We start from the raw sequence: 27,467 nt of genomic DNA on the forward strand, positions 1-27,467 counted from the left end.
TGGGGAGTTCATTCCAAAGGGCCGGAGCTGCTACAGAGAAAGCCCTCCCCCGGGTAGTGGCCAGATGGCATTGGCTAATAGACGGAACCCGGAGGAGGCTGACCCTGTGAGATCTGACGGGTCTTTGGGAGGTAATTGGCAGCAGGCGGTCTCTCAGTTTATTGATTAGTCTTATGACCATATCAAAGAAGATAAAATAAAAATAAAATACTTGATCTAATTCTACAGTAAATACGTAAAAGAAAATACAGTAATAAAACACATATGTGGTAAATGCAAAGAATCAACCTCTAGATCAATTCATCACCTTCACCAGACGCCCCAATATGTTTGATGTAACAGGTTCTCAACTGCCTTAACTATAAATTTAACAGTTCTCCTCACAGTCACTCATGCCCTCGTCCTTTCTCACCTGGACTAATGTAACGCTCTCAACATGGGGCTGCCCTTGAAGAGTACCTGGAAGCTTCAACTGGTCCAGAATGCGGCTGCCCCCATGTTACACCCCTTTTAGGCGGCCTGCACTAGTTGCCGGTTGTCTTCCGGGTGTGATTCAAGGTACTAATTATGACCTTTAAAGCGCTCCATGGCTTAGGCCCAGGGTACCTGCAAGACCACCTACTGCCACCGGTAGCCTCCCACCCTCCAGTGCGATCCCACAGAGTCGGCCTCCTCAGGGTGCCGTCAGCCAGACAGTGTCAGCTAGCGACCCCCAGGGGGAGAGCCTTCTCTGTGGGAGCTCCTTCCCTCTGGAATGAGCTGCCCCCGGAGCTTCGTATAATCCCCGACCTCCGGTCCTTCCGAAGCGCCCTAAAAAGTTGGCTTTTCCAGCAAGCCAGCCTGGCCTGAACAAAACAAAACAAATTATTGATCACTGTTAATTTTAATTCGAATTAAAAAAATTGTCATTGTCAATTTTAATTGGGTTTGGGATATTCTATTTAATTTGTTTTTAACTTTTGTATTATGTGTTTCTTTTAATGTTGTACGCCGCCCTGAGTCCTTGGAGAAGGGCGGCATATAAATCTAATAAACCTAACCTAAACCTAAACCTAATGTATATATCAGAGCCCAGGAGGAAATCTTCAGTTCAGATCCCAATAGGCTGTTCTTTCAAGCAGGGATGTTAATTATCTTAGTCTAAGTAGGGCATACATACAGTTGACAGTCAAACAAAATATGAGCAATATCTTCAAGTCATGATATGGCAGGTGTTGGAAGTATCTCATTTGGCCATGGAATCCAACAATTCAGATCTTGTTCTAGAATAGCCCTTCTTACTTAAGAATGCATCAAACTTACTGACAGATATTTTTCAAATTGAAAAATAGTTTTGTTCTTAGCAAACCAATTTAAAGATTTATTTTTTGCCAATAACTCTGTGTCACTTTGGACACTGAGAACTGAGAAATTTAAAAATTTGCTTCGCTTAAGAATGAGTTGAGAGCACCAATACCTCCCCCAAATGCTGGAAATGTGAATTGGTACATGGAACATATTATCATTTATGGTGGACCTGTGAGGAGGCAAATTTTTTTTGGAAAAGGATCAAAAATTGGTTGGAGGCAATAACAAAGGTTAAAATAGATTGGAAACCTGAAGTTTTTTTATTACGAATTATGTCGGTGAAATACAAAAAAGAAACCCAATATTTAATACTACATATACTTACAGCGGCAAAGATCGCCTTTGCCCAGAAATGGAAAAACAAAATAACCCCAAATGAAGATGAAATAATAAGAAAGATTATGGACTGTGCCGAAATGGATAAACTAACTAAAGAAATCCAGGGAAAAGAAGAATCAGAATTCTTTACCAGATATGGGATAAATGGTATAGGTGGATGGAGGAAAGAAACAATAATCAATGAAAGAATATAACAACACTCAAAAATAATAGTTATGAGTAAAATAAGAGGGTTAAGAATGGTGAAATCCAAACGAAATACAATAGAAGGGGAAATAATATAAGGTGAGCGATATTGATTGATGATTGCTAAGATAAAAAACAGGAAGTTCCTGTTCGCACTGTATTGTATAAATGTGGTGTACGTCTAATTTTTGTGTGTGTGTATTTTACATGTTTGTTAATAAAAATCTTTTTTTAAAAAAAAAGAATTAGTTGAGAGCAAACATTGGGTAGAAAGAACTTTGGTAAGTTATCTTACCCCAGGAATTGGGCTGAGCCATACTTAATTGTTTTTCTAAGCATATTTTGGGTAACCTATCAGGGTCGAGTGAATGGATCTTTTGCCAGTATGTGAACACTTTAATTATTGATAGGCTGTGTATGGAAAGGACACTGCCTTCTGCTCTGACCACTGGAGCTGATGTGTTCTTATCAGTTCCAAATATGTTTCCTTAAATAGGGGTCTGAACTTGTTCAAGTGAGCAAGCTTTTGTAAGACACTTTAATTGAGCACAATAAATCATTTCATTTCATTTATTAAATTTATAGGCCGCCCAATTCCGGAAGACTCCGGGCGGTTTACAACGAAAGAAGAAAAAAGAAAAGCAAAATTAAAAAATAGTTTAAAATTCACAACACACATACATTCTAATCGGGGCTGGACCTTAACACTAAGGTCAACAGCCCCAGGCCTGCCGGAACAGCCAGGTTTTAACGGCTTTCCTGAAGGCCATGAGAGTGGGTAAGGTCCGGACCTCTGGGGGTAGCTGATTCCACAGGGTAAATTATTTAATTACAATTACCCAGGTACCTTGACCCCCATACTCAAAGTACTCAGGGCAAATGTAGCCCCAGTGCTGAGACCGCCTACTGCCACACACACACCTCCCAACGGCCAATAACATCCCACAGAGAAGGCTCTCCTCCGAGGGCCCGCCAGCTGACACTGTCCAGCTGACGGTATCCGAAGGAGGCCCACCCTGTGGGATGTTATTGGCTGTTGGGAGGTGTGTGGCAGTAGGCGGTCTCAGCACTGGGGCTACATTTGCCCTGAGTACTTTGAGTATGGGGGTCAAGGTACCTGGGTAATTGTAATTAAATAATTTATATAAAGTTTTAGTACTTTCCTCGACCTTTGTTGAGCTTCTTTTAAAATGATTTACCCATAACCCTGTGTTGGTAAAAATGACTCCTAAACAAGTTTTTTAAAAAAAATCACTTGATCAATAGGCTTCCCAGTTAAATTTCATACTTCGTTTGATAAATATCATCACGTTTTATTCAATTTTATTGATGTTTAAAGAATTAAGAAAACAGGAGGTATTTAGCTTTTTCAACAGGCCTGTTTCAGAGTGAGGCATTAGTATTATATTAAGGTGACCAGATTTTCAGATTGGAAAAGAGGGACACCCTTGACCGGGGGGGGGGGGGGGGGGGGCCTTGATTAAAAAAAAATTTTTTTGTCAAAAGGTCACCCCAGGACACTGAAACCAGCATAAATACGAATCTGTTGCCAAACAAAATTTTGATCACGTGACCATGAGGATGCTGCAACGGTCGCTAAGTGTGAAAAATGGTCGCAACGGTCGCTAAGTGTGAAAAATGGTCATCAGTCACTTTTTTCAATGCCATTGTAACTTTGGTCACTAAATGTTTTCCCCCTCCTCGAGACTCCTCACTTCTTCCTTCATTCCTCTTGCTGATCTACCTTCACCTTATCTGTCTTCTGCTCTTTCCCTCTCTTCCTTCCTTCCTCCCTCCTTCCATCCTCTTCTTTCCTCACTCACTCCCTTCCTCCTTTTTTCTCTTCCTTCCTCCTTCCATTCTTTATACGATATAAAATTCAATGAGGGTGAAACACACCAAATCTGGCAAAGCTGCCTTGCACCAACCTGGCCTGCCCATAGAATAGCAGCCACTTTGAGACACATAAACCTGGTCTGAACATATTGCATCACAAAGATTTGCAAAGATCACATTTGCAAAAAGGAACATTTCTTGTAGTAAATACATTTTATAAACAATTTAAAAGTAAAAATCCCCCCAAAATAATAAAAAAGGTATTCTATAAATAAAAGAAATCCTTAAAAACCATTGTTAAGTATTACACCAGCAATAATTTATACTGTCACCATTTCAAACTATCATCAGAAATACGAATCTGTTGCCAAACATCAACATTTTGATCGCGTAACCATGAGGATGCCACAATGGTCGCTAAGTGTGAAAATGGTCGCTAAGTGTGAAAAATGGTCATCAGTCACTTTTTTCAATGCCATTGTAATTTTGGTCACTAAACAGCCATGTTCCTGACTTAACAACCACCATGATTCACTTAACGTGGCAATAAAAGGTCGCAAAATGAGGCAAAAATCATTTAACAAACGTCTCCCTTAGCAACAGAAATTGGGGGATCAATCCTGGTCGTAAGTCGAGGATTACCGGTAGCCAATTGCAAAAGGCAACTTTACTTGGAATAGGTGAGATTGTGCCCGGATCCCTTTCATGCCAACATCCCATCCTGTCCATGGGGAGAACTCCACAGGCGGACAAAAGCCCCAATCCCCTCTCAACCTCCAGCTGACTCTGCCATCCGCCATAACCACACATGCCCCTCAAAGGCAAAACTCAGGGGGCTGAATTCTACAGGGGGAGGAGTAAAGGGGGGATTTGAGGGGCAGCCCAAAGCACCATCTGTCTAAATTTGCATCAGGCAGGCAGTAACATTTTCATAGACCATGATCAGAGGAGCAGCTGATCCTATGGAGAGACTCCTCCTGCATTCAGTCCCAGGCCTACAAGTGGAAGTACCCCTTCCTTCCTTCCTCCTTTCACCTTCCCTCCCTCCCTCCCTCCCTCCCTCTTTCTTCCTTCTAGCCTTCCTTCCTTTCCATTCTTTCTCCTTCCTTCCTTCCTCTTGCCTATCTGCCTTCTGTCTTTCTGCTCTTTAGATCTCTCTTCCTCCTTCCTTCCTCTTTCCATCCTTTCACCAAAAATCAGGATGTTTTATTAGCATCAGCATCATTCTGCTGAAAATGCCAGATTCTGTGGTACTTCTGGATGAGATTTAGAAAATTACAGAGACATGAGGAACCATTATATAATTTCACTTGGCAAAACTCTGATTAAAATAATAGCAACAAAATGTAAGGTTTTTTAATTTTAAAACTCTAGCAAAACATAGATTTATTTCCAGTTTAGTTAATTAATGCCATTATAAACAGGAATGCAATTGATTAAATAAAAATGACTTTTTCTTTTATTAAGAATACTTATTCTACACTAAACTAGAAAATATTTCATAGGCCCTTCAACAAGTTTGTTACAAATTTTCAGGATTGCATGCATTCTTGAAACTGATACCATGTAATGTTAAAAAGCAGATAGCTAACTAAGTACACTAAAAACCATGTTTAATTATTTGCTACTTGAGGCCAATAGCAATGATGAAGAAATTTCTGTCATCCTCAGTGACAATATTTTTAGGGCCAAAAAATAAAACTCTGTATATTGGATCTGTTGAATGGAGAAAGGCCTGCCCCCCCTCCCCCAAATGAGACACCTTCCATGATAATAGGAGAGGAGAGCCTGGAGACAGCAATCACAAGGCAGAACGTAGCTAAGAGAACGGAAACTTGCCTCTTGGAAGGAATGACCCGGTTTGGCTCCCACTTTCAACAATCGAACAGAGAAGCGAAGAGGAAGGAGAGACGAAGCGGGAGCCAAGCCGGGCTAGAGTGTTGGGCTGAAGGAAGGAGGGATACACACACTCGTGTTCTCCCCCTTCCTCTCTCTCTCTCTCTCAAATGGCAAATCCGAGCCCGGTCCCATGCCTTCTCCCAACCCCCGCCCTGTTCTCTTAGCTCTCCTCTCCTATTATCGTGGAAGGCGTCTCATTGGGGAGGGGGAAGCAAGCCTTTTTCCATTTCAAGGAGCTGCCGCTCCTCCCCCCCCACCTCTTAGAAGTCCAGCCAGCTGCCCGCCAAGCTCTCCGCGGAGACTCACCCAGAGTTTTCACCGCGATTTGCCTGGTGAGGGGAGGCGGCAGGTTGATGCAGACCAAATCCACAGTATAATAAATACAAGTATAATAAATACTTGTATTTATTATACTTGTATTTACTTCCTCCTCCTTCTCCTCGCTGCGATCTGGTTGCTTCCCTTCAAATCTTTGGAACGGCTTGGCTCCTTTTTTTTTTTTTTTAGGGCGCCCCTCCGTTGGGAGGAGGTGGAGGATAGGCTCCAACTCTGCCCAGAGAAGGAGCCCGAGCGCTCCGGGGAAACGCAGCAAGCAAGCCAGCACTTCAAAGTCATGTTTCGCTGAATGACGGGCAAGTTCTAAACTGCCGGCATGACTTTGAAAGGGCTGGATTGCCTTCTGCGCGGGCCGACGTGGAAGGCAAGCGGCAAGCCAGCCAGCCCTTCAAACTTATGCCGGCACTTTAGCGTGCCCCTTGGCCGCCATTCAGCGAAATATGTTTCGCTGAATGACGGGCAAGTTCTAAACTGCCGGCATGACTTTGAAAGGGCTGGATTGCCTTCCGCGCGGGCCGACGTGGAAGGCAAGCGGCAAGCCAGCCCTTCAAACTTATGCCGGCACTTTAGCGTGCCCCTTGGCCGCCATTCAGCGAAGTATGTTTCGCTGAATGACGGGCAAGTTCTAAACTGCCGGCATGACTTTGAAAGGGCTGGATTGCCTTCTGCATGGGCCGACGTGGAAGGCAAGCGGCAAGCCAGCCCTTCAAACCTATGCCGGCACTTTAGCGTGCCCATTGGCCGCCATTCAGCGAAATATGTTTCGCTGAATGACGGGCAAGTTCTAAACTGCCGGCATGACTTTGAAAGGGCTGGATTGCCTTCCGCGCGGGCCGAAGTGGAAGGCAAGCGGCAAGCCAACACTTCAAAGTCGTGCCGGCAGGCAGGGCTGGAGCGAGCGTGCTCCGTCCCGGTGGGTGCATGAGCGGAGCACTTTTCCAGCGCTCCTGTGCCTGGAGAGCTCCCTCTGCATATGAGCCCAGGATCCGCCATTTGCGCTCCCTTGCTCTGCCTCGCCACCCGCCTTCCCTATCTAGGGACTCCTCCAGCAGAAATAGCAGAGTCGCGTCGAGCGCCGCTCTGCCTTTCTCTGTGCTCTTCCCGCCCGGACGCCCAGAGCCTCCCAGCCCGCCCGGCCCGGGCACCCCCCCCTCACTCGCCCCGCCCATCACTTACTTTGAGTTCGGAGAAGAAGCGGCGGCCCCAGGTGGCACTTTTCGCAGAGGTTTTTCCACAGCTTGTCCGGAAGTGGAGCTGGAAAGGCGAGCTCGCTCCCCGCTCACTCGCTACGCTACCCCGCCCATGCGAGCGGCAACGGATGGGCGGGGGACTCATGCGGCATGCTAAGTGGACTCCAGCCAATCAGTGAGCTGGCTGGGATGGAAAACTTTAAGCACGCCGCGTTTTCCATCCCAGCCAGCTCACTGATTGGCTGGAGTCCAGGCCAATCCAATCTGTGAGCGGCAGGCTGGGCTGGCTTAAATTTGTAGGTAGGAGGTAGGATAGAGAACAGAACGATGAGCCAGCCCAGCAAGCTAGCAGCTTGATGGGCGGGAGCTGCGAGCGCCAAAAAAAGCGTGCTTTTTTAAAAAGCGGGCGGGACGCGGGAAAATGCATTGGAAAGCGGGTGTGTCCCACCAAAAGCGGGATGTCTGGTCACCTTATATTATATACATTTATTAATCATGGATATTTGGCATACAAGTGTCTGAAGCATATAGGAATCCTGCAACGTCATTGACATAGAGGCTAAAAAGCATTGGGGATAGGAAACAATTCTGTCTAACATCCTGAGGTGCAGTTATACTCTTAGAGAGCCGCTAACACCCGTAGAAATTTCAAAATGATTTTTGAATTGAAGGGCCTTAACCAAGAGTAACCAAGAACAAGAATCTTCCATATTTACTTTGGCTAATTTCTTCCATAAAATATTTCTGTTCATAGAACCAAAACCTACATTGAGATCTATAAAAGGGGTAAACAGTTTCTTGCCATTAGTTCATTGTTTTGTTGTAAAGTGATATAAAATAAAACAATTATCTATTGTGGAGCGCTTTGGTCTAAATCCAGTTTGTTCCTTCATTAAGAGATATGTTTTTACATTACTCAGTCTTCTATTTTGCTCAAAAATGTTGGTATACATTTTAGCCATAATTCCAATAAGGCTCCAGTAAGATTCTGTAATGTTTTGGGCCACCTCTGTCTACCATTTATAATGGCGACATCATCCAACTGGGATGCAACCTGTGTTATTTGCATAGGAGAACACCCCTGCTAACAACCTTGTTAATAATCAGATGGGAGTCCTGATTCTATCTTTACAGTTTGGCAACACTTTCCAGGAAATTAGAATATACCTTATTAACTTTTCTTTCATTAAAATATTTATTTTAATTAAAAGATCTGTTATACTGAACAAAATAAGTGAGAGCCATAGATATACACTTACTTGTTCAGTGAGAGGTCGAGAATAAACATAGAACTGAAAGCTTCAATCTGGAAACTTGCCTGAGCTAGATGCACAGCCTGAAAAAAAAGAAGAGAAGGATGAAATGGAGAAATGGCAGAAATGGAGACAAAAATATGCATAAGAAAAACTTTTACTGTTTCATCAAATTGTCCAAATAAATCTGTCTGATTTTGATCTTATTCGGCTAAGTACAAATAATATGTACACATCTTGTGTATGCCTGCATCTTGCAAAGCTTGGGATTTTGTGTTGAGCTTGTAGAAACCCAAAAAATGGATTGCATTCTCTGTAATATAATCACCACCATCCGTGAGCTGCATCCATGATTTTCCTAACTTCTTTGTACACTAACGGGTGGGGGGGGGGAAGGGTCATGGGTGACTAGATTTCAGATATAGTTAATTCTCCTCTGAAGTGAGAGTGTGTTGTTATTGGCCTTAAAAAGAGCAGTGTGGTGGGTTCACCGACAAATGTGAGCTTGACAAAAACGCACCGACAAAACCGCAGTGAGAAAAGAGCGACTTCTTTCTTGAAGAAGTCATACCTTGATCCAGCCTTGCATGATAACCATCAACCAACATTTTCTTCTTATGGAAGTTTGTAGAATTTTTTTTTAGTGATGGCTGAGCTATATATTATTTTAAATGAAAAAGATTGTCTGAATTCTTTTCTGACTTGATTCAGGCTCAAGCATGAGACGGAATCAGCACTGTTCGCTCTGGTAGATGTCCTACAATGTCACCTGGAGAATGGGAGTTTTCCTCTACTACTAGATTTATTCAACTCTCACAGCTTTGGGCTCCACTGATCACGGTATTCTAGTAGATTGTGTAAGAGCCAGAGGCACAATTTTGCAGTACTTCCACTCCTACCATGAGGAAGGACAAGAGCTCAAGTCTATGGATGTTCTAAAGAATTTAAGTTCTTTCCCACTTCCATATAAAGAATTCTGATCCTTCCTCATTTCTATTTAACATCCATAAAGCTGCTGGTTTGGGGTAAGATATCAATACATTGATAATACTTAAAAATATCTTGTTGCCCCAGGTTATACTAGATATGCTAAAGAAAATGCTGGTGGCCATGACAGTCTGGAAATAAGCTTAGTCTTAATCCAAGCAAGACAAAATTTCTATTTATCAGGAAATATTTAGGCTTTAAAATGGTATCAGTATTAATACAGATGGGGTTATTCCCCATGAAAGAGCAGGTCTGCAGTTTGGTTACTTCTGGATGTTTACATAGCTGAGCATTTTTAACAGTTTTACTGTTTTCTACAATTTTCTAGAGTTTTACACTTCTAGCTATTCCAGCTTTTGTGACTGGGGTTTCTGCTATTGCTATACATCAGTGTTTCTCAACCTTGGTGACTTTAAGTCCTGTGGACTTCAACTCCCAGAATCCCTGTGCTGGCTGGGGGATTCTGGGAGTTGAAGTCCACAGGACTTAAAGTCGCCAAGATTGAGAAACACTGCTATACATGTTTTCAGTCTGTTAAACATACAATGAACGTAAAATAAAAACCCATAAAAAACTATAAGAATCACAGCATCCAAACCCCTACCCATAAATATCATACCTAAAATAAAATTTACGAGCACTAGAGCTAGCAGATTAATTTTAGATGAAAGAGCTACTTAATTATAAATGATTTTTGCTAGGAAAGTATCAAGAAAAAGAATCAAACAAGCCTCTGAAGGATAAGATTTTTACATCTCAGCGCTGCTGTTAAAAATAACTTTTTTGTTCCCACCAGAAGCACTTCGAAAACTGGGCGAATGAGAGATGGGCCTATCAATAGTTTGATAGTGGGAAAAACATATATTTTAGCTAACTTGCTTTCAAGCTACGTAGTAGCATTTCCCAATTGAATCTGGGCTCAAAATGAATCCTTAACCTGTTAAAACAGTTGTAACGTAAGATTAATATGCTTGCTATGTAATCAACTACCTGGCAGTTTCACATTTCTCAGAAGCATCTTATTACTTGAAGTAATTCAGAAACGATTAAGGGGGAACAGCAATGCCCCTTTAGTTAAAGAATACCCCCCTCCCCCATGGGTTAAGAGGCATTTTCTTTTAACATCTGCATCTTCAAATAATATTTACCGTCTCAAATGTTTCATCTACACTTGTAACCAAACGACATGCTGCATGTGATGATGGTCTTTTTTTCTTTTTTGTATTTTTAACCCTCTTTTTTTTCTTTTTTTCTTTTTTTCTTTTTCTTTTTTAACCCTAGGTTATTGTGGCGTCTATTAAATATATAACAGAGAGATATGGGGTGTGTGTATGGGGGGAAATGTAGTAGGGATGGATTGCTACAGGCAGGGGAGTAAGAAACGATACGAAACCAAAATCTATTAAATGAAACAACGAATGTATAAGAATGATAAAGGTTAAAGCACCTGTAATCAAATGACATACTGTATGGGATGATGGGTTTTGTTTTCTTTCTTTTTGTGTGTGGGTTGTTTTTTTTTCTTTTCCCTCTGCCTTTCTTTTTCTATTGTTATGTGATTATGTTGTCTATGTAACAAAAAAAAAGAGGCATTTTCTTGGGAACCAGGCAGACTTTCCCCCAAAATGCCCCAAGCAGATGTACGTGAGTAGCAGCTCAGGAAGAAATTTCTGATTCACCATTCACTGCATTTGCATAAAATGCTTAAGTAGGACTACAATATCCAGAGGTCGTATTCAGACGGTTGTCTCCTGTTCGCACAAACCAGTAGCAGCGGCTGCTGGAGGCTCCGCCTTTCCACCCCGACATAATGCGCGAGCACTGCACATCTGCAGACGAGGCATAGCAATAGCAATAGCAGTTAGACTTATAGACCGCTTCATAGGGCTTTCAGCCCTCTCTAAGCGGTTTACAGAGTCAGCATATCGCCCCCACAGTCTGGGTCCTCATTTCACCCACTTCGGAAGGATGGAAGGCTGAGTCAACCTTGAGCCGGTGAGATTAGAACCGCTGAACTGCAGATAACAGTCAGCTGAAGTGGCCTGCAGTACTGGCACCCTAACCACTGCGCCACCTCGGCTTCTCGGCTTGCATGCACATTTGCAAGCCAGTACAGAAGGTAAGTGGATCCCACCCCTGACAATAACAGATAGCAGCAAAAAGTTGAATCAATGGAAGAGAATATATATATATAGCTCAGGGTTGAGTCCTGTGGAGTCCTAGGTAGCTTGGTTATGTACTTGCAGGTGTTTCATTACCAAACTAGGTTAACAGTTTCAGTGCTATTTTGTTATCTTGTCACTGAAGATGTTGCCTTAGTCTGGTGATGCAACATCTGCAAGCAAACATCCAAACTCAGGATGCACCAAGGTCTCCACAAAGAGTTGAATACTTGAGGAAGAGTATTATTACTGTATGGTGTTGTTTCAATAGCCAGGAGACTACAATGTTAATGTAGAGCAGTAGTTTGGCTGGCAATTAACTAGCTCTGTTGTGGTACATGTTTGCATGGATTCCTAAGGTTGCGCCACAGGGAGAGCAAGCTAACTTCGCACCAGAGAGAAAGACAAGTGGTTCTTCTAGCAGTGTGTACCCCTCTCTCCACCAGAGCTGCCTTGCAAATGGGTGTCACCATTGGGAAGGTTCAGAGCAGGGGTGGGTTTCAACCGGTTCGCGGCGGTCCCTGCGAACCGGTTGGTCGGCGAACCCGGAAGTAAGTAACTTCCGGGAACGGCGAAGGGCCCACCCGCCCGTCCGCGCTCCTTACCCGGTTTTGACGAGTTCTGCTCTTCCACCCATGCGCAGGACGCATACAGCGCCTGCGCGATCCTCCAGGAGCAGCTGGAGCATCGCACAGACGCTAGTACTCATGCGTGCACCACGCGCGTGCACGAGGACGCCGCCGGCCCCGTTCCAACCGAACCGGTTGGAACGGGGCGAGAAACCCACCCCTGGTTCAGAGCCAGCAGGAATCTGACCACCTGCACAAAGTACCAGTTTAACAGAGCCGAGGTGGCGCAGTGGTTAAATGCAGCACCGCAGGCTACTTCAGCTGACTGCAGTTCAGCAGTTCGGCTGTTCAAATCTCACCGGCTCAGGGTTGACTCAGCCTTCCATCCTTCCGAGGTGGGTGAAATGAGGACCCGGATTGTTGTTGGGGGCGATATGCTGACTCTGTAAACCGCTTAGAGAGGGCTGAAAGCCCTATGAAGCGGTATATAAGTCTAACTGCTATTGCTATTGCTATTAATTACTCTCATAGAACATGCTTTCGAATTGCTAGGTGGGCAGAAGTTGAGGCTAGTGACAGAAGCTTACCCCGACAAACAGGGCTAGAGCTCAAACCGCAGAGCAGATGCCATCTCCACCATGTCTCTTGAGGAAGAGTAAACATTTGGCAGACAGGAAGCAACAATAGCAGTAGACTTATATACCACTTCATAGGGCTTTCAGCCCTCTCTAAGCGGTTTACAGAGAGTCAGCATATTGCCCCCAACAATCCGGGTCCTCATTTTACCCACCTCGGAAGGATGGAAGGCTGAGTCAACCCTGAGCCGGTGAGATTTGAACCGCTGAACTGCTGATCTAGCAGTAGCCTGCAGTGCTGCATTTAACCACTGCGCCACCTCGGCTCTTAGCAGCTTTAGCAATGACATCAGGCTCAGGATTACTTCTATATGAATGTTGCCACATTAAAAATACAACGCCTTATTCTCTCCCCAAACGGGCATAGCTAGACAGGACATTCAATTATCATGAGCAATAGCTGTTATGACCTAGAATCTAAACAAATATTGCAATCAAAAGGTATAAGGAATGTTTAACCCGCCCCCTTCATTATAGCTGCTAAGAAAACTTTCCTCAATCAAAGTTAGTTACACCAAATAAAAGTTCCTGTTGATTCTAACAGAACCTTTTCTCTTGATACAAACAGCTGCTGGGGGGGGGGAACACCCATTTTTGTCAGTACCTTTATGCAAAGGGAAAAGTTAAAACACCTCCCTTCAGTGCAATCCCAGAGTTCAGCTTAAATATTTATGGCAGCTTCTTTAAAAACTCATTTGAAAATGCTCTCCAGTTCATCCTTAATATCTGAAAATATCCACAAAGTGCTATATCAGTTTATATTACAGAGAACAGAAACTAAATATATATATATATATATTCCTTCTGAGACTAACAAAATAATTTGTATATGCATAGGTTTAGTCCAGTTTGGTACGTCGAGACTATATGGTGAAACTTGCAGAAATAGTTCTACATGGTAAACTACTCACCATTTAAAAATATTTTTTTAAAAATTAATAACGGAGTAAATTATCAAAATTAGGGAGCTGAAATGGACCCCATGTCGAAAATCAACTTGCAAATAATCGTTTTTCAGCTGTGAGTCCTTAGCAAGCATATGTCAGTTTTTTGAGAAATGTAGTAGATTATAACAGAATAACAGAGTTGGAAGGGACCTTGGAGTCTTCTGGTTCAACCCCTTGCTCAATCAGGAGACCCTAAATCATTCCAAACAAGTAGCTGTCCATTCTCTTCTTAAAAACCTCCAGTGAAGGAGCAACCACAAGGCAAGCTATTTCAGTGGTTTATTGTTCTGTTAGGAAATTTCTCCTTAGTTCTAAGTTGCTTCTCTCCTTGATTAGTTTCCACCCATTGCTTCTTGCCCTGTCTTCAGATGCTTTGGAGAACAAGTCAACCCCCTCTTCTTTGTGGCAGCCCCTCAAATACTGGAACAGTAGAATCATGTCCCCCTCCCAGCCCATTTTTTCATTAGACTAGATCAGAAGTGGGTTCCTACCAGTTCTAACTTCTTCTATAGTAGAGGTTCCACAAACCTACCGTGCCGTTTAGAACCGGTTCCAGCTCCCTCCCCCCGCCCGTCCGCACCACGCTTGCCCCGCCGACCGCTCACTGATTGGATGGCTCACCAATCACCCCGCCCGCCTCTAAGAGTCCTATCTAAATCTTAAAGTCTTAAAGCTGTCACTCCTGGATTTGTTTTTTCTAAAGGGTTAGGGGTGCAACGGTCTTGTAGCTTGACAGCTTTAAGACTTGCACACTTCAATGCCAGAGTTCCTGAGCCAACGTGACTGGAGGAGGAATTCTGGGAGTTGAAGTCCACAAGTCTTAAAGCTGTCAAGTTTGAACACTCCTGGGTTTGTTTTTTCTAAAGGGTTAGGGGTGCAATGGTCTTGTAACTTGACAGCTTTAAGACTTGCGTGCTTCAAATGCCAGAATTTCTGAGCCAACATTTTGGTTGCTAAGCAAGGACATTGTTAAGTGAGTTTCACCACATTTTACAAGTCGGCCACACCCACCCAGTCACACGACTGCCAAGCCACTCCCACTTAGGTCACATGGCTGGCAAGCCCCTCCCACCCAGTCACATGGCCGGCAAGCCACTCCCACAGAGCAGGCCACACCTACAGAAGAGGTTCTAAAAAAATTTAAAACCCATCGCTGCTTTAAACCAGGAATACACTAAGGCAGAAGCTTTTCCACCCCAAGGATAAAACACCCAGACACAAATTGAACAACATGGTGTATGCAATACACATATGAGAAATGTGCAGATCGGTACATTGGGAAAACAAAACAACCTCTTCAAAAAAGAACAAACCCATCAGGACAAGATTCAGCTGTCCATCTGCATTTAAAAGACAAAAGCCACTCTTCAGAAAACAGTATTTTGGACACAGAGGCCCTGGTTGAAAGAGGGTTCAAAGAGGCCATTTATGTCAAAACTGAACAGCCCTCTCTCAACGGAGCGGGAGGGATACAACATCATTTGAGATTTTGAGATTTGAGATTTTATTAATATTTGTAGGCCGCCCTTTTCCCTGAGGGGACTCAGGGCGGCTCACATAAAATCGGGGAAGGGGAAATACAGACATTAAGATAAGACATATAATAAAATATTAAACAACATACATTCATCATTCGGGAGGGGAACTATCCTTGTCCCCAGGCCTGACGGGCGAGCCAGTTCTTCAAGGCTGTGCGGAAGGCCTGGACGGTGGCGAGGGTGCGAATCTCTACGGGGAGCTCGTTCCAAAGGGTCGGGGCTACTACTGAGAAGGCCCTCCTCCTTGTAGTTGCCAGCCGACACTGGCTGGCCGATGGTATACGGAGGAGGCCTAATCTATGTGATCTTATTGGTCGCAGGGATGTAATTGGCAGAAGGCGGTCTCTCAAGTATCCAGATCCACTGCCATGTAGGGCTTTATGGGTGATTAATAGCACCTTGAAGCGCATCCGGAGATCGACAGGCAGCCAGCGCAGCTCGCGGAGGATAGGTGTTATGCGGGTGAATCGAGGTGCACCCACAATCACTCGCGCGGCCGCATTCTGTACTAGCTGAAGTCGCCGGATGCTCTTCAAGGGCAGCCCCATGTAGAGCACGTTGCAGTATTCCAGCCTAGAGGTCACAAGGGCCCGGGTGACTGTTGTGAGAGCCTCCCGATTCAGGTAGGGTCGCAACTGGCGCACCAGGCGAACCTGGGCGAATGCCCCCCTGGTCACAGCCATTAAATGGTGGTCAAACGATAGCTGTGAGTCCAGGAGGACTCCCAAGTTGCGAACCCTCTCTGAGGGGTGTAGAATTTGACCCCCCAGCCTGAGTGATGGAATATTGGTCGAATCTCTGGGAGGGAAACACAACAGCCACTCGGTCTTTTCTGGGTTGAGCACGAGCTTGTTAACCCTCATCCAGTCCATAACAGCTTCGAGGCCGCGGTTCATCACGTCTGCCGCTTCATTGAGTTGGCACGGGGCGGACAAATACAGTTGAGTATCGTCCGCATATTGATGGTATCTAATCCCGTGCCTGCGAATGATCTCACCCAGCGGTTTCATGTAGATGTTGAATAGTAGGGGGGATAAGACCGAGCCCTGAGGCACCCCATAAGTTAGGGGCCTAGGGGACGATCTCTGCCCCCCCACTAACACCGACTGCGACCTGTCCGAGAGGTAGGAGGAGAACCACCGCAACACGGCGCCTCCCACTCCCACCTCCCGCAGTCGTCGCAGAAGGATACCATGGTCGATGGTATCGAAAGCCGCTGAGAGGTCGAGGAGAACCAGGATGGAGGAATGTCCTCTTTTGAGAGACCGCCTGCTGCCAATTACCTCCCACAGACCCATTAGATCTCACAGGGTTGGCCTCCTCCGGGTGCCATCTACCAGCCAATGCCACCTGGCTATTACCCGGGGGAGGGCCTTCTCTGTGGCAGCTCCGGCCCTCTGGAACGAACTCCCCGCAGGGATTCGGACCCTCACCTCTCTCCAGGCCTTCCGAAAAGCCGTCAAAACCTGGCTTTGCCGGCAGGCCTGGGGGTGATGAGTTCCCTCCCCTCTCGACATGTATGGTTGTGCGACTGTTGCTTATTTTTATTATTTGTATTTCGTCTTTATGTTCCCCTTTTTCCCCTTTTGAATTGTTCGCCACCCTGACTCCTCCCGGAGAAGGGCGGCATACAAATAATAAAATTCTATTCTATTCTATTCTATTCTATCTCCAGTCTACAACACAGTCCTTTCTGCAGTTCCAAGAAGGTCCCACACCTATTTGCAGTACTCAGGCGACCCTGAGGACACAGATAAACTTCCGGGTGGCCTCAACGACTTTCTAAAAGGATGCAAATGACCAGCTGTCTGCAAGGAATATAAATCCTTCCATTCCCCACCATCCAGTCAGGGCTGAGGAAGCTTCTTGGCTGAGAAGCAAAATGTCTTCAGAGAAAAATAAGGAAATCCAGTTGCCTCTTGAAAAAAAAGCACTTTGGGGATAACCATGACCTGGATGACTGAGAATCTCCATCGACACCAAGTAAGAAAAGTTTCATTTCAAATTTAAATTACAAGATTTTCTGCATTACACTATGTATGTCTTTTCAACATTTTGGGGAATTTTTTTATTTTTACATGTCCATCACATATGATAAAACGTTCCTTCTGTTTCATGACATTCCCAGCATGTGATTACTATATGTATTACTATATGTCAAACTTAGATGTTATTGTTGGAAAAGGATAGAAAAATTTGATACATCTCATTTGGTGCAAAATGTTCTCTTTGGCCTTTCTGTCTCCTAGCTAGTTTTGTGACTAAAGTGGGATTTGAATTCATGATGTCCCAATTTCTATCCCAGTGTATTAATCACATCTCCAGCCCAGCCCTCTAAGATTAATTCATAGACTGTAAATGGCCTATTAGACCTCACATTTCGTATTCCATCACTTCCCTCTTTTTATATATATGTACGTGTGTGTGTGTGTGTGTGTGTGTGTGTGTGTGTGTGTACATCAGTGGTGGGTTTCTGCTGGTTCGCACCGGCTAGCGAGAACCGGTTGGTTACCTTTAAAGCCCTGCATGGCTCAGGACCAGCGTTTTTGCGAGACTGCCTACTGTCACATACCTCCCAACGGCCGATAAGATCCCACAGGGTGGGCCTCCTTCAGATGCCGTCAGCCAGTCAGTGCCGGCTGGCGGGCCCCCGGAGGAGAGCCTTCTCTGTGGCTGCTCCGACCCTTTGGAACCAGCTACCCCCAGAGGTCCGGACCTTACCCACTCTCATGGCCTTCAGGAAGGCTGTTAAAACCTGGCTGTTCCGGCAGGCCTGGGGCTGTTGACCTTATTGTAAAGGTTCAGCCCCGATCAGAACGTATGCGCGTTGGTGGATTTTTAAATTATTTTTATTTTGTTTTTCTTTTCTTGTTTTTGTAAGCAGTCCCGCCGGATTGGGCGGCCTATAAAACTAATAAATTGAATTTAATTTAATTGAAATTTACCGATCTGGTGAGAGGAGGTTCGACCGGTGGACCCGGAAGTAACTTCCAGAATGCTTGCCCTGGCCCTGTCGCTCGCTCGCTCATCCCCACCTGTCTGGAAGCCCCTCCGTCGCTCGCTCCCCCTGCCCATCCGCACTATCCTAGCCCAATTCGGTGTCAAGTTCCATACCTGGAAGTGGAGGTGGTGAATGGAGAAGCATGGAGAGGTTCCAGTGGTAGAATCCACCAGACAGCATCGGCAAGCTCAGGAGTTTTTTCCTGGATTCCCTTCTGTCTTGCAGCCTCCGATTTCCCAAGGTTCTTTCCCCAGCATGTGATAGCTTTGTACTGGATTCCTCTCTGTCCTACCTTCTCCGATCTCCCTAATTTTGGCCCTTAATCCTCCAGTTGTCTATTTTTGGGAGGTTTTCCCCTCTCTTCCCCCCCCCTTCATAGGAGTCCCAAAATTTTTTGCCACATGGCTTGGGGGGGGTGGTCATGTGACTGAGTGTGCATGAGTGATGTCAAGTTGGCCATACCCACCCGGTCACATGACTGCCAAGCCACGCCCACAAAATAGGCCACATCCACAGAATAGGTTCTAAAAAATTGAAACCCACCACTGGGGTACATACATACCATGGGTAGGTAGATTCCCTGAACCAGGTTGCCCAACACCCCATAAGAGGCCCACGTGGGGCTCTGGCGGCTGCAAAGCATGGCGCAAGGGACAGCAGCATGCCGCCCTGATCAACATGGCTTATAGTTGGCGGCGGGCAGCCCTCGGTAAGATTTCCCCCTTCCTCCGCCTGGCTCTCCACCTCCTCCTTTGCTTAGACTTGTACAGAAAACTTTAAAATGGGGCACTTTGGCCCCGGGCCACTGCGGGGTTTTCTCCGCTAGCTGCATCTTGCTTTGGGTAAAGGAGGAGGAGAGGAGGTCGTAAGGCAGAAGAGAAAATTCTTCCCCCTGCCCTTCGGAATACCAACATGAGCATGGCTCTTCAGGAGCTCAGCAACAACATGAGTAGCAACGGCGGCTGCCCACCCACCCGCTTTCGGTTGAGGGTAGGCTTGTTTTGCAAAAGCGCAGCGCAGCCAAGGGTTGAAGAAACCGCCCGATGCAAAAGCGGGCATGCTTTTTTGCAGGGGAGGGGGGACACCATACCTGCAACTTTTATCCCTTGCCGCCCCACCTACCCGCCCCCCATGTCCGGGCACTACATTGGGGGAGCTTGGGCGTGATTGGTCTTGAACGCAGGACACACGCATCCCCCCTGTGCCCCCCTCTGTGCTTTTGCAGATTGGCTGGCTGTGGGGCATGAGCCCTTTTCCAAGCCAGATTGAGTCCTTCCTTGGGAACGGATGCTCGGACATGAGGGGCATAGGCTCGGACCGGGTGCCCTCATCCGTTTCTCCCAAAGGTGCTTTTCTTCTTCCAAGAGGCAAATGGACTTTCTGGTTTTACTTTGAAGATGTTTTCCTTCTCCTCCAGGAAGCGTCTTCAGCTCTGAGGAAGCTTCTGGAGGAGCTGAAGAAGCTTCTTGGAGGAGAAGTGAAAGGTCTTCGAAGAAAAAGCAGAAAGTCCAGCTGCGTCTTGGGAAAAAAAGCATCTTTGGGACATCCTGGATGACAGAGAATCCCCAGAGACATCCCTCATCCTAGCCTTCCTTTCTGATGCCTCCTAGCCTTGCTTGCCTTCCATCCCTTCTGGTGGCCACTCTCCCAAAGCCCATGATAGTTGAGCATCAATACATCCTCTTGTAGTATCAAGGGTGGCTGAGGGTTCAGAGGTGGCACACACCCAGGGCTTCCTGATTGCCAGGGAAATCTAAGCTGGAGAGACCTGGTCTGTCCCGAACTTTTGAACCTGGTGGGCTCTGGATAAAAGTCGAAACCTGAACTTGATTCTGACCTAGAGGTTTTTGTTGAAATCTTGGTTTAGGTTTTGGAGAAAGACTTAATTCACCCTAAACTTGTGACTGCTTTCAGCAAACCTTAGAGTGATTTAGAAAGAAAGAAAGGAAAGAAAGAAAGAGAAAGAAAGAAAAAGAAAAAGAAAGAGAGAGATAGAAAGAAGGAAGGAAGGAGAGAGGGAAGAAAGAAAGAAAGAAAGAAAGAAAGAAAGAAGGAGAGATACAAACAAAAAAGGAAGGAAGGAAGGAAGGAATGGAGGGAGAGGGAGAGAAAAAAATCCATCCATTCATCCCACCTAGAGGCAACTCTCCTCCAGAATAGTGCAGAAAACTTTCATTATCAGAAAACCTTCATCTGACACATATTTAGAGTTGCTTAACTCTGTCAAACATTTTCTGCTGAATCATTCGTTGGGCTCCACTGATCATTCCCGTTATCCTACCTTGACTAAAAGCACTTAGAATTTAGTTAATCATACTTTCCATGCACAGAAGTCTTGGCATGTACTAATAATTAATTTAACAATTGTATTAACCATATATTCTGCTTGTCAGATGCCGCATTGAAAACTACGCTCCAGATAATATTAACAATGCTGTGAGTTAGATTATTCTAGTTAACTTTCCCAAGGCAATTTCATAAGGTTTCTATATAGCGGGACTATGAAGTTAAAACATGGAAAATGCAGCAAAATATTGCAGTATTATGTCTTCCTTTTCAGCCAGTCAGGGATTTTTCCTGGATATGCCTTTCTTCTTCTTCTTCTTCTTTATATTTATATTAGTTTTCATGATCAATCCTCACTGAATTGCTCTTCCCTCACCCCATTTTTCTCCTAAATCATTAATGTAAAATCTTCAAACTTGTGCAAGTACTTTTCTTCTATATGGATAATGCTTTTTTGGCTATATAAGGATTAACATTTGGAATACTTGCTATAAAAACATATAACAATTGCTTCAAACGTTTTAGCTGCATTGGCAAAGCTAGATACTATTATATTCTTAATGCAGGCAGAATTAGTAACAATTATATTCTCAGTGCAGTAATTAATTACTGAAATACAGGAAAGCACTTGAAAAAGAGCTGCCTCCCTTCCTTGATGGGTAGAGGAAGGACACAGAACTTGGGAAATGAGCACGGCTACCTACAATAATCCTTATTTTTTTTCACAATCGTAACAGCAAAGATCATAGCTAGAATAAGGCGGTGGAATTGCTGAAATTGCACTAATATAGCTACCAAGTATATACCAAGGAACATGAGAAACAGTGACTGTTTAATTCCAGAAATGAATTATACCTTGTCTGAATAACTTTCTCACAAAACTAAGTACTTAGTTACAGTATTTTACTAATTGTCTATGCTACTTCATATATCTTGTACAAAATCATCATATTTCATAAGAGGTGGAAACTTTTAGCTAACAAAATGCCTGCATTTTCTTATTTTGGATAAATGCTTTACACCTATGAACCAGTGGTGGGTTTCAAAAAATTTTGGAACCTACTCTGTGGGTGTGGCCTCCTTTGTAGGAGTGGCTTGCCAGCCACGTGACCTGGTGGGAGTGGCTTGCTGGCCATGTTTTTTCTTTCTTTCTTTCTCTCTGTCTCTCTGTCTCTCTTTCCTTCCTTTTGTCTCTCTGTCCCTTTTTTCTTTTTTTCTTTCATCTCTCTCTCACTCTTTTTCTTTCTTTTTTTTCTTTATTTATTTCTTCCTTTCTTTCTCTTTCTCTCTCTCTCTCTCTGTGTGTGTGTGTGAGTGTATGTGTGTGTGAATGGTGGGTTTCAAAAAATTTTGGAGCCTCTTCTGTAGGTGTGGCCTGCTTTCTGGGTCCACTGGTGGAACCTCTTCTAACCGGTTCGGTAGATTTGACGAACTGGTTCTACTGAATAGGTGCGAACTGGTAGGAACCCACCTCTGCTATGAACATAAATGTAAGAGCAGGAAGTGATAAATTAATGGCAAACCCCCATAGTTCAAAGGAACACACAACCGTGTTGTGTAGGCACTGGGTTCAAATCAGCCTTGCACCAGCTCTATTTAAACAGGTAGTCTTCAACTTGCAACCCCAATTGAGCCCAAAATTTCTCTTGTTAAGTGAGACATTTCTCAAGTGAGTTTTGTCCCGTTTTATGACAGTTGTTAAGTGAATCACTGCCGTTGCTAACTGGGTCTGGTTTCCCCGTTGACTGTGTTTGTCAGGAAGTCGTAAAAGATGATCACAGGGGCACAGCAACTGTCGCAAATATGAACCAGTTGCAAAGCACCTGAGTTTTGAACACATGGCCATGGGGATGCTGCAAAAGCTGTAACCATGAAAAATGGTCATGTCAGTTTTTTCAGTGCCGTTGTAACTTTGAATGGTCGCTAAATGAACTGTTGTAATTTGAGGACCACCTGTACTGCTTCCTAAAAGGTCACTTCCAAAGGCTTCATTCCGGAGCTGCGTTCACTGAAACATAAATGTCTATATGGTAAGAAGAGAAAAAAATAATCTGGAAAGATCGAAGCAGCACAGACTCTTGGGAATGTCCTTCAAGCATACTGTCACTCTGGATTTGTCATTATTTATTTGATCAATAGATATTAATTTCACGTTCTCCAGTGTTGGTCCTGTAGATACACTGCCTATACCACTGGGAATGCCCTGTTTTCTTTATGTGACAATAGTTCCTTATGTTTCATCAGAAACAGCTGCCAGAAGCCTCCTGAGCTTCGAAATAATGGGTCAGGTGGCACACAGACTTCACTCCTTCGCTTACTGCACTGATTAATACAATAAATTTTTTTAAAAAAATCAATTTTCTGTAACTTCCCATCTTGTCAAAGTCATGCATTTCTTTGGATAGATCTGTTTTGGAATAAGCCATATTATTCCAGGAGTTATGAGTTAACATCAAGTATGATTCAATGGAAAACACATCAAATTATTAATGATTTCAAAAATGATTGCCTTTTAATTTGCATTAATAGTCTTATTTAAAAAACTAAGACGTTTCCTATCTATTAAGAAAGCATGTGGTTGGGTTTTCAATCCCAAACTAACCATAAATGTATCCAATAGCATTGTAACATATTTATATAACACAACTTTGAGAAATAACTATTTAGCTACTGAAATATACTACCTTTAGAGAGGAAATGGAACATCTATAAAAGTACCGTAACACATGATCTCATATCATAACAAGAGGGAGAAATCACATTTGGCCTAATTATTACTTTGGGAAAGGATCAATAAAAGCAAGACTCTGATACATAACATGAAACCACAACCGACTAAATTGTACGCAGTCTTCTAAATTCCTCTCATAGTAAGTTTACTCATATTGCTTTTCTGCTACATATATGAGAACTCTGCAGGTCTTGATACAGCTAAGGTTAATCATTTAAACATATGATTGAAGCAATGTAAGCGTCATTGTTTTAAATATAGTTTAGCCATGACTTTAGCTATATGAAGATTGTGTGTGTGTGTGTGTGTACATGTACGTGTACATATACACATCTACTGGTACTAAAGATAAAGAATTGGGATCCATAACACATCAAGATCTCCCATACCTGTCATGTGAAAGATATTATTTAGTTTTCACCATGCCCTTTCTCTAGTTCAAATAAGTTGCTTAAAATGAAGAGAGAGAAAAATCTAATCTTCTAAATATAATAGAAATTCGGGTTATATTCCATTGTTTTATCCACCATACTGATACTAAGCTTCACAATTAATGGACAGCCATTCCTGGCACCTAAAGCCAATGCAGCAATAATATTACAGAGGTATTATCCAATCTGCTGAATAGACATTCTTAAAGTAAGACAATCCCTCAAGGGACAGGACTATTTTGAGCTACTGTACTGGATGTTCCTTTTTTAAAAAAAAATTCTTACCTTACTGTGTTTTTGCTGGTATCTTGTCCTAGTATCCAAAATATGGTAGGGACTTTCAGAGTCTTTGTTCAAATAATAAATAAGTCTTGAAGGCAATGTGATTTCTTTTTGGAATGCACTGCTGTAATTGTTATTTTTGCTACCACTATTGTTAGTCTGTTGAAATGCAGTGTCCTCATTTCCTAGTATAGTTTCTGGCTTTTCCAAAGTTTCATTCCAATGGATAGCTAGGGAAGACAGATAGGTTTATGTTAAACCACAGAGGAACCAAACACTTTATATAGGCTGCTTTAAATTCTGTTAATTTTCCTTCAAGAGGATAATATCATTCCAATGATTCCAACATGCCTTATTAAAATATTCCCTAGTACAGTATTTAGGAAAGCAATGCCAAGTATTGCAGTACTGCAGAAGGAGTGACAGAAAATATTGGGCATTTAATACAATGTATTTTACATAATAATCTAAATGTTTTTAAAAAATCCTTTTTCAGAAGGGAAGCTCTTTTAATGAGATCCCCAAAACCATGACTCTCATTTGTTTTCCTCAAAAATATTGATCAAAATCTGTGAATCTGCAAACTTCTCACAAATGGAATTCATGCGTCCATTGAAAAATCAATCCATTCTCTTTACATAAGGGCAACTTCTCACAATAGGTACAAATTCTAAGTAAGTTATTATACAAAATTATCTCAAGAAATCCAGTTAGACTTCTTTCGAAATAAACATTTAAGTACTAGAGGTCACGCAGAAGAAAACACATATGTCTTCATGCTTAAGCGTTCTCTTCACGGGGAGTTCTTGTTTTCCATTCGTGCATTACGTATGCGTTCTCAACTCAATTCTAAATATCTTTCCCTAAACAGAAACCCCACTTGCTCTGCTTCAGGTACTTCCTTAAATAAGATCCACGGACAAAAATGAGCATCCTGACAACCTGCCAAGAACATTTTTGCTGCATCAGCACATTTTGAGATCACATCTTGCCCATCATCATCATATGCCCGAGTTTGCAACACACACACACACACACACACACACACACACACACCAATAAAGAATCTTCAACATGAGAATAGGAAGCTTCTCTCTCTCTCTCTCTCTCTCTCTCTCTCTCTCTCTCTCCCTCCCTCCCTCCCTCCCTCCCTCTCTCTCTCTCTCTCTTCCTTTTCCAAAAGCAGGAAGGAAAAGAGAGAAGTAATTCAGTTGCAGTCGCGACTAACAATTGGCTGCAGATGATCCCACAACATGCTTTTTCCTCGGGATAGAAACCTGCCAATGAAGCTGTGTGCTGGTGGATGCACATACTTATGGGCGGTGAAAGAGCACGAAAGCTTCTCACCCCAGGGAGCAAAAGACGGGGTGCTGTAAGGAGCAGAGGAAACTAGCATGACAGGGGAAATGGGGAGGGGAGGGGGTGGCATCCAAAGGGGACCCCGGGAAAGGAACAATAACTAGAGAAGGGGCTTTGCTATTTATCTGCATTGGCATGCAACTCCAAAGGCAGCGGATAGAAGGAGAAGAGGGTTGACTTCCCAAGCATCACCCACTGGGGAAGGAAGAAGGGGAGATTCCAGGCCATTCTTCTCCCCCCCCCCCCCCACACAGCACCTCGCACTCACCGGTGTCCGCAATGACCCCCCAGCTCTCCGGGCGCCCCCAGCAGAGCAGCAGGAGCCCCAGAAGGAAACGGCGGAAGGAGCCGAGCGGAGGCAGCCGCCGCGCCAGGCAGGCTGAGAAGGCAGCGTTAGAGGAGCGAGGAGGGCGCCGGCAGCTGCCAGAGAAGGGCTGCCGCAGAGAGCTTCTGCCAGGCGGCTTCATGGCTCATCGCTTGGAGGTGGGGGGGGGGGCGGCGGTGAAGGGAGTCGCCTGCCTGGTCGCAACTGCGAGGAGCAGCGCGGGGCGGGGGGGGGGAGCGGCGGCACTGCCCCCTCTTCCCCCCTGGAAGAAAGCGGCGCTCGAGCGAGTCACGCAGCGGCGGCGGCGGCGGCGGCGGCGGCGCTTCTCTCCATTGCCAAGACAGGGCGCAGTGACTCCGCTTTTTGTTCCGCTGCTGCCTCTACCGCTGCCTTCACCGCGATGCCTTCCTACCGCCTCCGCTCCATTATCTGCGGGCGCCTCTCGTGGGAAGAGCAGAAGCGAACCTCGGCGCCGCCGCCGCCTTCCTCCTCCTCCTCCTCCTCCTCCTCCTGCTGGTGCTGATGCTGCGGGCTGGGCTGGCGGTGGCTTGCGCCCTCCTCGCCCTCTCTGCCATTCACCTTTCCATGCCCCGCGCACTGCACAGGATGACGTCGGGACCCGGCCACGCTCTTCCTCCCCCGGCAGCTGCAGCCCCTGCCGTCACTGGGGGGGGGGGGGCAGAGTTAAAAGAGCGCGCATGTCTTGGTGGTGGGGGGAGCAGATGCTTCCTTGCTATTCATTCCCCACACTGTGCCTTCCCCATCCCCTCATAGCCAAGGTGGCGCAGTGGTTAAATGCAGCACTGCAGGCTACTGCTAGATCAGCAGGTCAGCGGTTCAAATCTCACCGGCTCAGGGTTGACTCAGCCTTCCATCCTTCCGAGGTGGGTAAAATGAGGACCCAGATTGTTGGGGGCAATATGCTGACTCTCTGTAAACCGCTTAGAGAGGGCTGAAAGCCCTATGAAGCGGTATATAAGTCTACTGCTATTGCTATTGCTACTGCTATTGCTATTCCTCCGGCTCTTGAGAGGACCCGGGCAGGGGGGGGGGCGGCTTTCGACCTAAGAAGAAGAACAGGTGTCGTGATGCAGCATCTCGGGCTCGGGAAGGGGGACGACCTACATGCGGCTTCTTACCCGTGGGGTTCTTGTCCCTGCGCCCTTCTCCTCCTCCTCCTCCTCTCCCGTCGCGATTTGCTGCAGTGCCAAAAGCCAAAAAGGCTGGTGGGGGGGGGGGGGCTAGAAGGGAGCTGCATTATTTGAACAGCTGAGATGCTCCCGAGTCGTCTTGCTTTCGCCGCCTCTCCAAGGACCGTCAGTTTAGCAAAACCTCTCCAGCCATGGATGGTCCATGGTCTTCCTCCTGGACAGTTTTCTGGCCAGTGAATCAATACTGCAATTGCAAACAGGCACCGCAAGCGTTGCTTAATGTCATTAGTGAAGGAGAGAGCTGGACTTTAGAGGTAGCTGCTTTTAATATGTGTGTGTGTGTCTGTGTGTGTGTATGTAGATAGATAGATAGATAGATAGATAGATAGATAGATAGATAGATAGATAGATAGATAGATAGATAGATAGATAGACAGACAGATAGATAGATAGATAGATAGAGATATAGATCAGTGTTTTTCAACCACTGTGCTGCGGCACACTAGTGTGCCATGACATAGTGTAAGGTGTGCCGTGGGAAAATTACTTTATATATAGTCTATATAGGCACAGAGTTAAATTTTTTTAACATTTTCTAATGGTGGTGTGCCTCGTGATTTTTTTCATGAAAAAAGTGTGCCTTTGAACAAAAAAGGTTGAAAAACACTGATATAGAT

At 44.7% G+C, this 27,467-nt stretch overlaps 1 protein-coding gene across 1 annotated transcript in view; it reads right to left on the reverse strand.

Annotated features, from left to right (window-relative positions):
- Window positions 1–25,781, reverse strand: part of ADAM23 (ADAM metallopeptidase domain 23) — a 75,946-nt gene extending 50,165 nt beyond the window's left edge. The window contains exons 1-3 of the mRNA XM_032234246.1: window positions 25,583–25,781; window positions 23,959–24,185; window positions 8,393–8,469 (exon numbers count right to left, since the gene is read on the reverse strand). Coding sequence (XP_032090137.1) covers window positions 8,393–8,469; window positions 23,959–24,185; window positions 25,583–25,781 — 503 coding nt within the window. The remainder of the gene's footprint in view (window positions 1–8,392; window positions 8,470–23,958; window positions 24,186–25,582) is intronic.
- Window positions 25,782–27,467: the final 1,686 nt, after the last annotated feature.

The sequence above is a fragment of the Thamnophis elegans genome, chromosome 1 (genome assembly GCF_009769535.1).
Source record: "Thamnophis elegans isolate rThaEle1 chromosome 1, rThaEle1.pri, whole genome shotgun sequence".
NCBI classification, from domain to species: domain Eukaryota; kingdom Metazoa; phylum Chordata; class Lepidosauria; order Squamata; family Colubridae; genus Thamnophis; species Thamnophis elegans.